Source organism: Bos javanicus, chromosome 24 (genome assembly GCF_032452875.1).
Source record: "Bos javanicus breed banteng chromosome 24, ARS-OSU_banteng_1.0, whole genome shotgun sequence".
Taxonomy (NCBI): domain Eukaryota; kingdom Metazoa; phylum Chordata; class Mammalia; order Artiodactyla; family Bovidae; genus Bos; species Bos javanicus.
Genome location: NC_083891.1, coordinates 49,431,338 through 49,449,091, shown reverse-complemented (window position 1 = coordinate 49,449,091; position 17,754 = coordinate 49,431,338). Strand labels below are relative to the sequence as shown.

Genomic DNA, 17,754 nt, shown 5'->3' with positions numbered 1-17,754 from the left:
GTAATAAATGCAGCAAAGCTTGGAGCCAGCTGAGTGCTGAGCTAGCAACACTCCTGGAGAGACTGCTCTGACAGGATCACATGAAAGCCGCCCTGTGGTATCTTAAGTTAGTGAAGTTACTTATTCATCCTTAAACGTCCTTGACTTTTCTGAACTTCTTTTCCTATCATTTCAAACTACTTTTTCAAACTTAAAATTACTTTATAAATTTGACCCATCTTTCAAGATACCAAACCTCATGGGTGTTTTTAAACTTGACACCTGGAAATTTAAACTGTTTTCCTTACCCACGTTCAACTCTACGGGTTCTTCTGCCTTCTTAGAAGCATGTCACAGTCCTACACTCATGCAGATTTCATTCTAAAAACCCTGTTTCCTAGCACTTTTCAAAGGCTACTGCATTGCATATTTATTGACCTCACCCCTTGCTTCAAGACGTAAGAAAATAGAGATGCTGTGTTAAAGTCAATGTAACATCCACACATGGGATTCACTTAGCAGATAAATATCCCTTGTCTTCTCTAAAGGGCAAATGATGAAACCTCTAGAAGGTTACAGAATATCAAAAATATTGTCACTATCTGGCATCTGGTCCCATCACTTCATGGGAAATAGATGGGAAAACAGTGGAAACAGTGTCAGACTTTATCTTTTTGGGCTCCAAAATCATTGCAGATGGTGATTGCAGCCATGAAATTAAAAGACACTTACTCCTTGGAAGGAAAGTTATCATCAACCTAGATAGCATATTCAAAAGCAGAGACATTACTTTGCCAACAAAGGTCCATCTAGTCAAAGCTATGGTTTTTCCAGTGGTCATGTATGGATGTGAGTGTTGGACTGTGAAGAAAGCTGAGCACTGAAGAATTGATGCTTTTGAACTGTGGTGTTGGAGAAGACTCTTGAGAGTCCCTTGGACTGCAAGGAGATCCAACCAGTCCATTCTAAAGGAGATCGGTCCTGGGTGTTCTTTGGAAGGAATGATGCTAAAGCTGAAACTCCAATACTTTGGCCGCCTGATGCGAAGAGTTGCCTCATTGGAAAAGACTCTGATGCTGGGAGAGATTGGGGGCAGGAGGAGAAGGGGACGACAGAGGATGAGATGGCTGGATGGCATCACTGACTCGATGGATGTGAGTTTGAGTGAACTCTGGGAGTTGGTGATGGACAGGGAGGCCTGGCGTGCTGCAATTCATGGGGTCGCAAAGAGTCGGACGCAACTGAGTGACTGAACTGAACTGAAAGCAATGATGGTGCCTTGTCCCAACAGGAAAAGCAGTTCTCATACTTGAAGTTAATGTGGGATGACCTGTGTTTTCAATCAGGATATATTGATTTTCCTATTGGCAGGACTCACAGTTAGTTGCCTTTGAATAGTTCAAAGTTTGATGGTGTGTGCCAGACTCAAGGAAGAAAGGAAATTTATCATAAAGAGATAAATTTCGTATCATAAAAAGAACAGCAAACAACATAGCACTTGCCAAGTACCAGAGGCTGCTCTGAGTGCTTTCTTCACACACATTTACTCTCTTGAGCCTCATAACCTAATGAGTATACTCTCCCCACCTCATCTTTTGCCATGTGTTTTTCTATTTTAAACCATTTTTAAGTGTACAGTTCAGTGGCACTGATTATATTCACAATGTTGTATAACTATCACCACTAATCCCAGAACTTTTTCATCATTCCAAACAGAAACTTAACCCAATGAGCAATAATTCCCTATAATTCCTTTACCTCAGCCCCAGATAACCTCTATTTTACTTCCCATCTCTATGAATTTGCCCGTACTAGGTATTTCATGTAAATTTGTCCTTTGGGGTCTGGCTTATTTTACTTACAGTATTCTTTGGGTTCATCTGTGTTTTGCTATATAACAGGTAGCATAACATCATTCCTCTTTGTGGTCGAATAATAACCCCTTGTGTTTATATATTACATTTTGTTTATCCATTTGTCTGTTGATGGACCCTGGACTGCTTGTTTATTGGGGGCAGTGCTTTCATTAACATTGGAGTACAAATATGAGTACTTGTTCTAAATTATTTTAGTGTATCCTTGGGAGTTGAATTACAAGTTCATATAGTAATTCTGTGTTTAAATGTTTGAGGAACTACTTCAAACACCGTTTTGCATTCCCACCAGCAATGCATGAAGTATATACATCATTCTTATAGTTTTGTATGTTGAACCACCCTTGCATTCTGGGGATAACTCTAAATTGGTCATGTATGTTTAAGTCTACCTGATTTATAGTGGTATTCATTGGCCTCTGTTTGCTCTTGATCTTCCACCTGGTGGTTCTATCCATTATTGAAAATGAGGTAATGAAGTTTCCGATTATTATTATAGACTCATTTCTCCTTCAGTTCCTTCCATTATTTTGAGCTCTGTTGACAGATGCATATATATAACTCATATCTTGATAGATTGAGACTTTTATGCATATATAATGTCCTTTGCCTCTTGTAAACTTTTCTAACTTGAAGTGTACTTTGTATGACAATAATACAGCTGTATCAGCTCTTTTCTGGTTACTTGAAATATCTTTTTTCAAACTTTTACTTTCAATCTTTTTGTGTGTCTAAAGTGAGTCTTTTTCAGACAGTGTGTAGGTGACTTTCTGAAAATCCTTTCTGCCAGTCCCTGCCTTTTAATTGCCTTTATGTTTCCATTTAAAGTATTGCTGATCAAAGACTTACTTCTGCCATTGACTGCTTGTTTCCTGTATGTCTTATACGTTTTGTGTTTCTCAGCTCTTTCATCACTGTCTTGTGTGTTTATTTCTTGTAGTGAGGGTATCATTTTGATTCCCTACATCTCTGCACACTTTTTGGTTATTTTCTACTTCTTTATTTGTATTTTTGGCTCTGCTGGGTCTTGTTGCTTCACGTGGGCTTTCTCTCGTTGCAGCGAGCAGGGGTTACTCTTCACTGTGCTGCACATGCTTTTCATTCCAGTGTCTTCTCTTGTTGCAGAGCACAGGCTCTAGGGTGCATAGGCTTCAGCAGTTGTGGTGCGTGGGTTTAGTTGCTCCACGGCATGTCGTATTTTCCTGGAGGAAGAGGAATTGAACCCATGTCCTCTGCATTGGCAGACAGATTCTTAACCACTGGACCACCAGGGAAGTTTCTGGTTATTTTCTTAGTGGTTACTGTGGTGATCACCATGAATGTCTTCAACCTGTAACAACCTAGTTTAAATAATATCCACTTGGTTCCAATAGTATATTGAAACCAAGTGGATGCATGCATCCATGCATCTCCATCTGCTATGCATCTCCATCCCTCTTGATTTATATTGTTATTGCCACAGATTACTCCCGTTAAACGTGTGTACCCATTAACAGAAATTTATTCTTACTTTCTGCATTTGTGTAAGTCATACAGGGGACAAAGGTGCTGCAAAACAAAAGTGTAATGCTGGCTTTTACATTTACCTGGCTTCCCAGGTGGCGCTCATGGTAAAGAACCTGCCTACAATGCAGGAGACACAGGAGATGTGGGTTTGATCCCTGGTTGGGAATATCTCCTGGAGGAGGGCATGGCCACCCACTCCAGTATTCTTGCCTGGAGAATCTGATGGACAGAGCTTGGTGGGGGTTGTAAAGAGTGGAATCCCATGGGGTTGTAAAGAGTTGGACATGACTGAAGTGACTTAACACACAGCTTTACCAGTGTTATTTTTTCTTACGGTTTTGAGTTACCGTCTAATGTCCTTACATTACATTTCACCCTGAAGGACTTTCTTTAGTTACTGGTAAAATTACTTTCTTTAGTTACTGGTTACTGGTAACCAGCTACTTCTGCTTTTGTTTCTCTGGAAATGACTCAGCTGTCCCTTGGTATCCAGGAGGGATTGGTTCTATGACCTCCATGGGTACCAAAACCTGTGGATGCTCGTCCTTTATATAAAATGGCAATTTTATATTTATATTAAAAAAGTGTTTGCATATAACCTATGCACATCTTCCTGTACATTTTAAATCATCTCCAGATTACTTATTATACGTAATACAATGTAAATACTATGTAAATAGTTGTCAGCATATGTCAAATTCAAGTCTTACTTTTTGGAACTTCCTGAAGTTTTTAAAAAATATTTTTGATCCGTGGTTGGTTGGATCTACAGATTCAGAACCTGTGAATACAAGGGGCTGACTGTAATCCTCCTTCATTCTTGAAAGACAGTTTCTCCAGATATAGAATTCTTGGTTGACTAGAAGAAATTATTTCAGAAATTAAAATGTGTCATCCCACTGCCTTCTGGCCTCCATGGTTTCTGATAAGAAATCCGCTTTTACTGAGGATAAGTTACGTGATGAGTTACTACTCTCCTGCTGTTCTTTGGATTCTTTGTCATTGGGGTTTGATACTTTGACATAATGTGTCTCAGTGACTCTTTTTGAGTTTATTCTGCTAGTTTGTTGAGCTTCTTGGAAATATGTCTTTCATCAGATTTGGGAATGCCGTCACTATTTCTTCAAATAGTTTGCTATCCCTTTCTCTCTTCCCTTTTTCTGGGACTCCTGTGATGTATATTGTGGTCCACTTTGTGGTGTCCCACAGGTCCCTCAGTCTCTGTCCACTTTTATTCATTCTGTTTTCTCTCCCCTCCTCAAACTGGAAAATTCCATCTGCTCTGTTTTCAAGTTTACTGGTCATTTCTTCTGCCTATTCAAGTCTTCCGTTAGACCCCTTTAGTAAAATGAACAATTCCATTTTAGTTATTATACTTTCCCTAAAATATCTAGCTCCAAATAGAGGGTGAGAGGGGAGGGGCTCTGTCCCCTTTATATCTTCCAACTGATGTCATAAAGGAAGCCACTGTATCCCAAGAGAACCAAAAGCAAGGCAGACATCTGTGCCAGTCCTTCAGGGAACTACCAGACCAACCAGAGTGCACAGCCCCAGAGCTTCGGAAGGCAAGGTCTCCCTGCCTGCCCGGGCACCAGCCATTTGCTCCAGGACTGGGGGTTGCTGTCCCTGCAACTGCAGTGTGTTTGGAGAATGGGGGATGGCAGCCAATGCACATTGCTCTCTCAGCAAAGATCTCCAGGCTCTCCTTTATCAGGCACTTTCCTGGTTGTTTTAAGCATCCAGCCAGGTTCCAGAGTTATAAGACAGTTGATGCCAGTCTCTCTTTTTCTAGCTCAGTGGTAGCTTCAGTGGAGGGACTGACCCCTGGAGGTTCCTGTTCTGTCATTTTGTGCAATATCACTCTCCCTTTTCCTTTTTAGAGATGAGGAAACTGAGGCAGAGGAAGGTTCAGGAGCTCGCGCAAGGTGGTGCCAGGATTAGAGCTCAGGTTAACTGCCTCCAGAGCCCATGTCCTCAGCCCTTTCACCATACCGCCTCTCCACGTGATTTGCAGCTGAAATGTATTTTTCTATTCTCCCTTAGATGGAAAAATTTTAAAAGAATGCTAGAACTGGAGAAACTGATGTCATCTGATCTCCAAACAGGCCTAAACCAAAGCCTCTCTCCCTCCAAATACCTCAGGGAGAGGGAGACCACATTCTCCTGAAGTCCTGCCTAGTTATTGTAACAGGAATATTCTTGTGATTTGTTTTTGTGAATTCACCAAAACTGGCTCTTTTTAGACATAGGCAGTGTTTTACATGGTCTTATCCTTCCCCGCAGGCACAACTGCAAGATCGGAATGACCCTCAGCAGCTGCTATTAGACTTCAAGCACATGTTTCCTGTTTTGTTCCCGTTTAATCCATCTTCTCTGACCATGGACTCAATCCACATCCCAGCATGTCTCAATCTGGAGTTCCTCAACGAAGTCTGAAAATGCACATGCCAGAGCTCGATTGCCAGTGAGAGCACGAAGGAAGTACATAGGACAGTGAAGTGAATTTAAGAATCTGTTAAAATCTGTAAAAGGAGATCAGATCAAAGTTTGAGAGCCTGTGCAGAGTGAACTATACAGAATAAGACACATCTGCCATTATATTTTGTACCTACTGCTCAGAATAAAAACACTTGAAATATGGAAGATTTTTTTAAAGTATGATTTCGGTCTAAACAAATTCATATCATAATCCATAGCCACCAAGCAGTCCCCATGGCCATATAAAAGGTGCCAGTCTATACAATAGAAACTGCCTAGTTTTGATCTTTGGACATAATGAGAATTTCCAAAGTAAGATGACATTAAAAATAATGTAAGTCACATAAACTGCCTTCAGAGGGCTTTTAACAAATCATGGTATTGTTAAGCATGATACTGTCAAATAGCAAGTGACATTTCCCCACATCAGCACACTACAGGTGTGGATGGGTTTATGAGGAGATGTTTTGAGGACAAACATATAGACCTGGGCCTTGTGAAGTTTCCTGAAGATAATTTTAATGCCTAGTGATGCAGACAATGGTGTAATTGACCTCCAGACTAAACAGTTTGATTATTGGTTTCTGAAGTAAAATTAGAAGACTTGGTCCCTAATATACTCAGACCTATTTGTGTGGTCATGAATTTATGGAGTAATTGTGCTAAAAATGCTACAGTTCCAAACATAAAATGTAAGCAAATAGATACTATTATTTCCAATGCTAGTCCAGTGCACTTCCTGAGTCAACAAAACTTTCAAAAAAAATCAATATAATCTAAATGTTAGAAAATAGTAACAAGTCTTATTTTATTAGATTAAAAATCAAACAAGTCAGTATAAAAGCATTTAATCCCTTAATGCCATTATACCTCCAATGAGAGGTATAATTACGTATTATGTAATGCTCCTAGTAAGGAAAGCAAACTTCATCTTGACAATTTGACAAATTGAAAAGCCTTTTTAAAAAATCAGTTCAGGTATTATTAAATTATTATCCAAAAGTTTTGGGTGCTTGTGTGTGTATGTGTATGTGGTTTTTTTTTTTAAGAGAGAGAATAGCTTATGTCAACTTACCCTTTTCAGGTTATTTTCAACATTTTTCAAAATTACTACAAAAAATTGTAAATATCTCTGCTTTAAAATAAGGATTTAAAAAAAGAGTATTCAATGATAATATTACAACAGATTTTATGTGTTTACTGCTGGTTTCTTCAACAGCAGACATTCAGTTAGAAAATCCTAACTTTTTACTACTTTTTCGTATTTCTGGTAGATAACTACGCTCCTTCCACAGGAACAGATGGTGTTTGCAAGTCGTAGAAGAGCCTCTGTGCTGCATCAAGAAGATAAAATTTCTCCACAAAGTACAAGTAGAACCCACACACCCCACCACCTTTTTACTCAGCCTTTCAACTTAAAAGGCTCTTAGAAATACAACACACTCCGAGCACTAAAGAGTCCTGTGTGCGGAGCCCTCACAGCTTGGCTTCCTTGTAATTCTCCTCACCCCATGGGCGGAAGAGGCACCACACCCGGACGAAGACCACTGCCCAGCAGGTCCCAACCCGTGTCGTCAACATGACCCCCACACTGAACATCAGCCTCCTCTCGGGTGTCCACACAGAGTTGTGCCTTCCCCTCCCCCCCAGATAAAGTCACACGATACGACAACCCGGACCCACACTCTTCAGCCCACATGGTGACTACATTTGGAAGACCAGTCTAAACCAACTGGGTCTATGGCTACCTCTTTTTAAAGTTGTTTATTATGTATAATTTGCTTTTTACTGCATTTTAGCTTAAAACTTAGTTTCATGTAGGGCCTATTCTTAACCTTCTAGAGAAAATGAAATGCCTCATTAGAGTGGTAAGGAATTTGAAAAGCAGTGATTCCTTAAAAGCAACAGCTTCCCTGTCCTTGAATGTGTTGTATTAGTTGCTCAGTCACGTCTGACTCTTTGTGACCCCATGGACTATATAGCCCTCTAGGTTCCTCTGTCCATGGAATTCTCCAGGCAAGAATATTGGAGTGGGTAGCCGTTCCCTTCTCCAGGGGATCTTCCTGACCCAGGGACCAAAGCCAGGTCTTAGCTCAGCTGGTAAAGAATCTGCAGCAATGCAGGAGACCCTGGTTTGATTCCTGGGTCAGGAAGATCCCCTGGAGAAAGGGATAGGCTACCCACTCCAGTATCCTTGGGCTTCCCTGGTGGCTCAGATGGTAAAGAATCCGCCTGCAATGAGGAAGACCTGGGCTTGATATCCTGGAGAAGGGAACAGCTAACCACCCCAGTATTATGGCCTGGAGAATTCCATGGAGAGAGGAGCCTAGCAGGCTACAGTCCATGGGGTCGCAAAGAGTTGGACAGGACTGAGTGACTTTCCGTTTCTTTCTTTCCTGCAGGGCAGGCAGATTCTTTACCATGTGAGCCGCCAGGGAGGCCCTTAAGTGCTTATGCTCGCATCTCTCCATCCCTCTGGGTCACTACCTTTGCTGCCACTGCCAGTGATATGACAGACCTATCAGTGGCTAGTCATTGGGTGCCAAGCACCCACGGAATAAAACCTTGGCCAGTGGAATAAATGGGGTGGGGGAACTTATGACCACTTCCCTACTAAGCCTAAGAAACGGTAGATTGAGTTCTCTTCCAAAGGTAAAGATATTTCACTGGAGCTGCAGTTTGTATATATTTAATGACTCAGTAGGTGAAGAATCTGCCTGCAGTGCAGGAGACACAGGAGATGTGGGTTTGATCCGTGGGTTGGGAAGATCCCCTGGAGGAGGAAACAGCAACCCACTCCAGTATTCTTGCCCGAAAAATCCCATGGACAGAGGAACCTGGCGAGCTACAGTCCATAAGGTCACAAAGAGTCAGACACAACTGAGCAACTAGGAAAAAAAAAAAAAAGCAGTATTTTTACAGACACAGTAAAAGAATACATTAATTGCTTACTTAATGTTTAGGTCTGCCCTATTTAACATAACAGACTGGAAGAAGCATCATCTTTAGTTAGCATTTTTCTTAAGTCAGTTCAACATATTTTCCAACTTCTTGAAATCAATGACTTTTAATTTAAATAATCCAACATAAAGGTTTGAATTCTATGCCAGATATGTCTTTGTATTTTAGTATTTAAAATTTAGTTGACACTTTTCTCACTACGTGCCTTCAGCAGTTACTAAGATAACTGACATCAACTGTCTGAAATAAGTGTTGCTGTGGAAAGAATTTCATGTTCAACATAACTTTCTGGTGGTGTTTTTGTTCTGTCTTTTGAAACATGAAAAGCATTTTAAAGATTACTTAAGAATCAAATATTTATATGTCAAACAATTCATGTTTTAAGTATTAACTGGATCTATCAGTTTCCTAAGAGTAATGTGTGTTGTGTGCATATTAATAATTGTTGCTGAAGCTGACAAACATATCACCCACATGTATTCTCCACGAGCCGTCACAGCCACTGTTAGACTTAACGGTACCCAGCAACCAGGTCAGACCCAAAGGAAAATAGGGTTTATCCTCCTTTTTATGAAGCATGTCAACAAGAGTTTTTTCTTTGATTTTCCGATGCTACATTTTAAAGTTTTTGTAAAAACAAAAGAGACAAAACTAAAAACTTGGAAAACTTAGAAAAAATTAACACCGTTACTATCAATTCATCAAATACTTAACAGCCTCATTTAACCCATTACGAAAACAGTAACCAATAAATTAAAATCCATTTCTTTAACATATAGTAAGTTTAATTGCTTTCATACATTTGACCTAATTCTAAGGAAGCAAGGGATTCGTAAGCTGAAACACTTGTGTGATGCCAAATGACTAAACAGTTACTAAAGTGTGACAGCATGGGGCAGGACACTAGTTTTTCCTCATAGAATGTTTCTCGCAGTTTCTCATTTGCTGCACGAGCCAAACAGCCATAATTCACTCTTTGTACACACTGGTGCCATAGAGAATTAGCGTATAGAAAATTAGAGGTTGATGCCAATGCCAATAAAACGTAGGCCTTTTTTTCTTATTATATAGGTCATTAGATACTAAAGATTGTTTTTCCCCCCAAAATTTCCAATTATAATAAAGAGGGTCAATCAAAAATGAGTTTAAACTGCTTTCTAAAGTGATATAGTGTCAGAATAATCCAGATTTGAATATAACATTTTGTCACCAACTGATGCTTAAAGGACTGTTTTACTGAGGCGTTCACATCATATTGAGAGGTGAATCTAACAGTGGAGAAGAAATATGACTAATAAAAATATTTTTCCATTTTGAACAAATCTGTAAACTACACCTTTGTTTATAAAAATTGCTTGTATTAGTCACTGTAATATTCAGCTGTGGATAAAAATCTGTGGAAATAAATACTATTGAATAAGGTGGTATGACAAATTTAAATGAAATTTAAAACTAATTGCACATTGGCTGAAAAGTTTATTTTTAATGCTTTCTTAAGAAATTTTATTCAGGGGTCTATATTTCAAACATGCATCGTGATCATTGAAACCAGAGGTTGGCAAGCTGCAGCCTGCAAGTTGCAGGTAGAAGGAAACTCCCTATAAAATAAGACTGAGTTAGTTTAAACAAGGCAGTTTGGGTGCAGTGGATCAATGGAATAAAACAGAGAGCTCAGAGATAGACTCATATGTATAGCTTTGTATATGGCAAAGATGTCATTACAAATCAGTGGGTACAATATAAGATCTGTATGGAGTAACTTACAGAAGTGAAAAACCATTAACAATGACATTAAAATACTGGAAAAGATTTCAGGTAAGAAAACTCCATACTACAGAAATGTCAATTGTCCCCAAGTTGGTCTACAGATTAAAAACAATCTCACTACGGTTTTGGGGGAACCAAACTTGGGTCTGCTGGCCTGCACACAGTAAAACCAACCTGCCAACACCAGGTGGTGGTGAAGGAAAGGGCTGTGTAACACAGGGCCAAGAAGGAGTATGGGCAGCTAATGTTCAAAAGACCTGACTCTGGGTGAACTTCAGGGAAATGTTTTTAAAGACAGAGTGAGGCACAGGGTTGCCGAGTGCCTGATCAGCTCCAAAACATTTTTCTGACATCACCTGATGTTGGTGGGGAGTCAACATCACCAACTTTCTGATTCCAACCAGTCTGGGGTCTCCTGCTTGTGGTCAACAGGCAGTTGACGTCTTTCACCAGGTGGGGGTTTCAGTATCTGCAAAACAGCTCAAGGATATGGCTCAGAATATTACTTACAGCACTTAAGAAGGAACTAAAGGTCCTTGACTTTTTTATGGCTAAACCATTATTACTTTCTCTTAACTGTTTTCCTATATTTCTGCATTTTCTCACTTCTGTGATTAAATTTGCTCTTTGAAACTCAGGGAGGGCCAAGGACGCTAAAGTTTTTTTATTTTTTACCAACAAGTGGTAGGTGAAGGACATGGTGGGTGGGGTCTATCCAGGGGAGGCCCCATAGGGTCCTGCTCAGTTAAACCTATGAACCTAGATTTAATTAAGTTTATACAGGTATACCTTGGAAATGTTGGTTGTTCAGTTCAAGACCATTGCAATAAAATGAATATCACAAGTAACCCAAATTTTTTGGTTTCATAGTACATATAAGTTATTTTTCCACTATACTGAAGTGTGCAAAGATCACTGATCACAGATCACCATAACATGATAATCTTGAAAAAGCTTGAAATATTAAAAGAATTACTAAAATGTGATGCAGAGACAAAAAGTGAGCAAATGCTGTTGGAAAAAATGGCACCAGCAGACTTGCTCCAAGCAGAGTTGCCACAAACTCAATTTAAAAAAGAAAATGAAACAACAACAACAACAAAAAAACAATAAAGTGAAGAGAGTATAATGAAGTATATCTGTATTACCAAATGAACTTCTAAGGCTTGGTAAGGCTACAGAAACTGCAAGTAACTTTCAAACAGGTAGAGGAACAAAGAGTAAGGGGTAGGAGAGCCCACCCTCCATGCAGTCAAATTACATCCTCTGAATGTAATTCATAGACAGCTCTACACATACTGAGTTCCTCCATATCCGAGGTTCCAACCAATCTCTGCTCGTGTAATACAGTAGTATTTACTATTGAAACAAATCTGCAAATCAACCCGTGCAGTTCAAACACATGCTGTTCAAGGACCAGCTGGATATATATCCTTCACTTAAGTTTGTGATAGTATCTTAAGCTATCTGGAACACATCTAGACCTGGGGTAAACTTAAATTCGGCAAATCAGTGTCTGTATTATTCTCTGTCTATATTTATTTCTGATGTACTTGTTTAGCAACTTAAACTTTCAGTAGGGTAGGTATCTGTTATAAGGACAAAACCACATCCAAGGTTATAACTGCCTCTTTTTAAAAAAATTTATTTTTTAATTGAAGGATAATTGCTTTACAGAATTTTGTTGTTTTCTGTCAAACCTCAACATGAATCAGCCATAGGTATACATATGTCCCCTCCCTCTACAGCCTGCCTCCCATCTCCCTCCCCATCCCACCCCTCTAGGTTGATAAGACAGAGCCCCTGTTTGGGCCCCCTGAGACATACAGCAAATTCCCATTGGCTATCTATTTTACATATGGTAATGTAAGTTTCCATGTTACTCTCTCCATACAGTTCACCCTCTCCTCCCCATAGCTGTCTCTTAACAAAATTTGAAGTTATCACCAAAAGCAGTTAGACTAACAATGAGCACATACATGACCTTCCCAGCTTCTCAAGATTAGTAAACGCAGCTGTCTCATTCATTCAAATTCAAGGCCCTCCATACCCTTCAGTTCTGAATCCATGGACTCATTCAACCTCAATCTAAAAATTTTTTTGCCAGAAAGTTCCACAAAGTAAGACTTGAATTTTTCATGCACCAGCAACTATTTACATAGAATTTACTTTGTATTAGGTACTATAGCTAATCCAGAGACTTCTTAATGTATGTATATGGGAGAATGTGCATAGGTTATACGCATATATGCAAATACTACTTTATGTAAAGGACTTGATTTAGGTGTCCGTCTAGAACCAATCCCCTAAGATACTGAGGGGTCACTGTACTCATCTGTTAACACAGTCCCAGCTCCTACCAACTGTACCAGCTTTCCCAGTCTCTGCTAATGAAACTTCTAAAAGCAGTGCTGTTCAAAACTACCATCAATTTGGGGTATTATAGGAAAATCCCATGGACGGAGGAACCTGGTAGGCTGCAGTCCATGGGGTCGCACAGTCGGACACGACTGAAACGACTTAGCAGCAGCAGCAGCAGGAAGTTTAAGTACAGCAAAATTATCCACGTAATGTAGAAGACAGAGCTGAGGCCAGTTATTTCTGAAATCCTAATGAAATCTTAACATGCAAATTCAAGATTTATAATTGATTCACTGATTTCGTTTTACACTAATGCTACTCTTTTTCTTTACAAAAAAATAATTACAGAAAGACATGATAATAGGCTATTTCTAAAAATATAAAGCTAAATGTCTTACAACAGTAACTTTACATCACATATCTAGATTTTTAAAATTATAAAATACCTAATTTTGATATAGATATTTAGTATTGTACTATATGGCCCAGTGGCTCAGACAGTAAGGCGTCTGTCTACAATGTGGGAGACCCGGGTTTGATCCCTGGGTTGGGAAGATCCCCTGGAGAAGGAAATGGCAATCCACTCCAGGGCTATTGCCTGGAAAATCCCATGGACAGAGGAGCCTGGTAGGCTACAGTCCATGGGGTTGCAAAGAGTCAGACACGACTGAGTGACTTCACTTCTATATAGATAGATATAGATATGGTTAAAAATGAAAAGAACTAAATGGAATTTCAGGTAATTTTTCAGCTTCCTTGAAAGATACTTTTCCTCTCAATTTTTATTTTGAAAGTTAAACAGCTATAGAAGAATTGTAAAAATAGAACAATGAACAACCATGTAGTCTACTTTTATGTTCCCTAATTAGTAACATTTCACCGTGTTTGCTGTCTTCGCCAGTGTATCTGTATGCAGGTTTTTTTTTTTTTCCTCCAGTCAATTGGTAATTAGTTTTGGCACCATGACTCTTCACCTTAATATTTCGGTGTGCATCTCCTTAGAACAAAGGACAATCTCTGCCCTATCTACAGTATAATTAATATAATCAGGAAAAGTAAAGTCAATACCACCTCATGAAATTCACAGACCATTCCTCCCCAACTGTCCCAATTCTGTTCTTTAGTGTTGTTTTGAATCCGGTTTCCAAAAAGACCCCACATTACACTTAATTGTCACATCTCAACTCCTGTTCATCTAGTACCATTCCTGGCCTTTTTTGTTTTTCACAACACTGACATTTTAAGAGTTCAAGTCAGTTATTTAGCAAAATGTCCCTCAATTGGATTTGTATGATCGTTTCCTTACGATCAGATTTGTCAGATGTTTTTTTGGAGAAATCCTACGTGAGTTTGTGTCCTTCTCAGTGCATCTCAGTACATGATGTCAGTTTGTCCCATTAATGGCAACATTAAGCTTCGTCATTTGGTCAAGGTAGTACCCACAAGATTTCTCTAGTGTATGGATAACTTTTCCTCTTCATGATACTCTGCTGCTGCTGCTGCTACTGCTAAGTCGCTTCAGTCGTGTCCAACTCTGTGCGACCCTATAGATGGCAGGCTACCAGGCTCCCCTGTCCCTGGGATTCTCCAGGCAAGAACACTAGAGTGGGTTGCCATTTCCTTCTCCAATGCATGAAAGTGAAAAGTGAAGTTGCTCAGTCATGTCTGACCCTTCTCAACCCCATGGCCTGCAGCCCACCAGGCTCCTCCATCCATGGGATTTACCAAGCAAGAGTACTGGAGTAGGGTGCCATTGCCTTCTCCACATGATACTCTAAGATTGTGTAAATATCTTTACATAGATTTTCATGTTTTTATATATGTAAACCTTTGTACTCAATGGTTTTCAAATACACCCATTTTCATGACATGTTTAATTACAGAAAACTTAGAAATTTCTATTTGGAAAGACTTGCTGCAAGCAATCTTTAAGATATTAAGTGGGAAAGTGTGATACTCATGATGGCATTTTAACTTTTCTCAATAAATATAAGAGCGCCAGACTGAATAGAACCTGCCTTTTTCTCTTATTGAAGAACACTAATACCTTTATCAATAGTTCTAGAGAACAAGAATTTATTTTGCATTTGGACTAGTAGAAAGTTTTAATGGAAAAACACATAACTTTTCAAGATCTGTTTATTTCCTCCACTGTTGTATCTCACACTTAACACAATTAACTGCACATGTTTTCTGTTTTTTTTTTTGTATTACAAAACATATTTGACTGGCTGAAGTTCAGAGTGCCAACTTATGATAAGCATGTTGGTTTTGGCTCACCTAATGAATTCCATTTGATTTCTATTTTATTATGAGTAACTAGCTGGCAAACATAAATCAAGTTCTAATGCTTTAAGGTATTCATTATATATATGCATCTAGAATGGTATCAGCTCTGTACTATCCTTGGAAGAATTAAGAAAATGGTCCTTTGAATCACTTTCTGTAGGCGCCATAGTTGATAAAGGCGAGCATCTAGTTATGACCCATTGCCTCACTTCTCCACCCACCTTTCTCTGCCAAAAAAAGCAAATAAATCTTCTAACTCAAGTCACCAAATACAAATATGTTACTTTTACCAAGGTTTCAACTACTTTATTTCTTCCACCAAGGAAGATTAATTTAGCATTCACCTCCTTTCCTGTTTTCTATAACATATGCCTTAGCTAACTCTTTTCCTACCCCCCACTTCTATGTTCCAAATGCCATAAGCCCTGGACAAAGAACACAGGCTTGGGCTTCTGAGAATCAAGAGTTCAAACTTCAAATTCAGCAATTTTCTAGATTTGAGGCTTTGGCAAATTACTTGGTTTCTCTGGGTCTAAGCTTCCTCATTTATAAAATAAGGAATAACTCCTACCTATTTTATGGGGTTGCAAAATGTCCCTTAATTTGGGTTTGTCTGATGTTGTATGAATTGTATGTTATTCTGTTTTACATAACAGTAATCTTGAGAAACCCATATGCAGCTCAGGAAGCAACAGTTAGCACTGGACATGGAACAACAGACTGGTTCCAAATAGGAAAAGGAGTACGTCAAGGCTGTATATTGTCACCCTGCTTATTTAACTTATATGCAGAGTACATCATGAGAAACGCTGGACTGGAAGAAGCACAATCAAGATTGCCGGGAGAAATATCAATAACCTCGGATATGCAGATGACACCACCCTTATGGCAGAAAGTGAAGAGGAACTAAAAAGCCTTTTGATGAAAGTGAAAGTGGAGAGTGAAAAAGTTGGCTTAAAGCTCAACATTCAGAAAACGAAGATCATGGCATCTGGTCCCATCACTGCATGGCAAATAGATGGGGAAACAGTGGAAACAGTGTACAGATTTTATATTTTTTGGGCTCCAAAATCACTGCAGATGGTGACTGCAGCCATGAAATTAAAAGACGCTTACTCCTTGGAAGGAAAGTTATGACCAACCTAGATAGCATATTCAAAAGCACGGACATTACTTTGCCAACAAAGGTCCGTCTAGTCAAGGCTATGGTTTTTCCAGTGGTCATGTATGGATGTGAAAGTTGGACTGTGAAGAAAGCTGAGCACCGAAGAATTGATGCTTTTGAAGTGTGGTGTTGGAGAAGACTCTTGAGGGTCCCTTGGACTGCAAGGAGATCCAACCAGTCCATTCTGAAGGAGATCAGCCCTGGAATTTCTTTGGAAGGAATGATGCGAAAGCTGAAACTCCAGTACTTTGGCCACCTCATGCGAAGAGTTGACTCATTGGAAAAGACTCTGATGCTGGGAGAGATTGGGAGCAGGAGGAGAAGGGGACGACAGAGGATGAGATGGCTGGATGGCATCACCAACTCGATGGACATGAGTCTGGGAGTTGGTGATGGACAGGGAGGCCTGGCGTGCTTCAATTCATGGGGTCGCAAAGAGTCAGACACAACTGAGCGACTGAACTGAATTGAACTGAACTGAATCCCAAAGATGGGAGCTTTTATTTTACTATCATTCATCATCCAGAATATGGAGATGAAAAAAATATCATCAGGTATGTGAGAGGCTTTGATCTATTCGAAGTCCAAATGCCACTGACTATATACACCTGCTGTGAAAAACCAATATACATATTATCTAAAGTTTTTAAAGCGAATTTAAAGTTAGCAGCCTTGGAATCTGCATATTGAATTAACAATTGTCAATTTCCTGGATTTGTTTAAATCAAAGCAACAGAAAAAAAGAATAAACCAGAGGGTCAAAGAACAGATGGTGAAGAAAGGGGAACAAAGGGAGCACAAAAGAGAAATGAAGGGATTTTCTGTAATGCTGGACATATTCTAATTACATTTTGAAAGCTGAGAGTAGTTTGGATTACAACAGTATAAGAACTTGTGAAACTCATCCAACTTGAAGATTCATACGTTTGACCATATGGTAATTCTGCCATAAAAGGAGTGTAAACATATACTCACCTTTAACGTGAGCCAAAGTACTCCTGAAGTGTACTAAGGCTGACAAAGAAAAAAAAAAAAAAAGGAAAGACGTGATACAGCAAACATGGCAAAGTGTTAATACTTGTAGAATACGGGTGATGAAAATACGGGTAGTTCACGTAGAAGTCTCTGCACTTTCCTGTAAGTTTCGAAGTTTTCTTAATAAAAACGTTGGGTTAAAAAAACAAAAAACAAAACAAAACAAAAAAAAAATGAGAGGACCACGAACGCGTTTGAACACCAGGATTTGGGGTGGGGGTTCCCAGACAGCTCACAGAACACCTCAGAGCCTCCCACCACAGCTTCCCAACCACCGAACTAAGCCCGAGGCAGCGTGGCCCGCCCCCGAGCCCTGGCGTTGGGGGTCTGCCGCCCGCG

General features: G+C 39.5%; 1 protein-coding gene and 1 long non-coding RNA gene across 6 annotated transcripts in view; one reads left to right on the top strand and one right to left on the bottom strand.

Moving 5' to 3' along the window:
* MYO5B (myosin VB) overlaps positions 1–6,002 on the top strand; it is a 335,372-nt gene extending 329,370 nt beyond the window's left edge. For all 5 annotated transcript variants that reach the window (XM_061400147.1, XM_061400145.1, XM_061400148.1 and 2 more), the window contains one exon: positions 5,643–6,002. In XM_061400147.1, coding sequence (XP_061256131.1) covers positions 5,643–5,795 — 153 coding nt within the window. In that variant the 3' untranslated portion in view covers positions 5,796–6,002. The remainder of the gene's footprint in view (positions 1–5,642) is intronic.
* Positions 6,003–6,888: 886 nt separating this feature from the next.
* On the bottom strand, positions 6,889–17,690 carry LOC133237737 (uncharacterized). Its single transcript, XR_009733319.1, has 2 exons — positions 10,922–17,690; positions 6,889–8,725 (listed from the first exon to the last, which is right to left on the bottom strand). It is a non-coding gene; the product is annotated as an uncharacterized LOC133237737 (long non-coding RNA).
* Between the last annotated feature and the right edge of the window lie 64 nt (positions 17,691–17,754).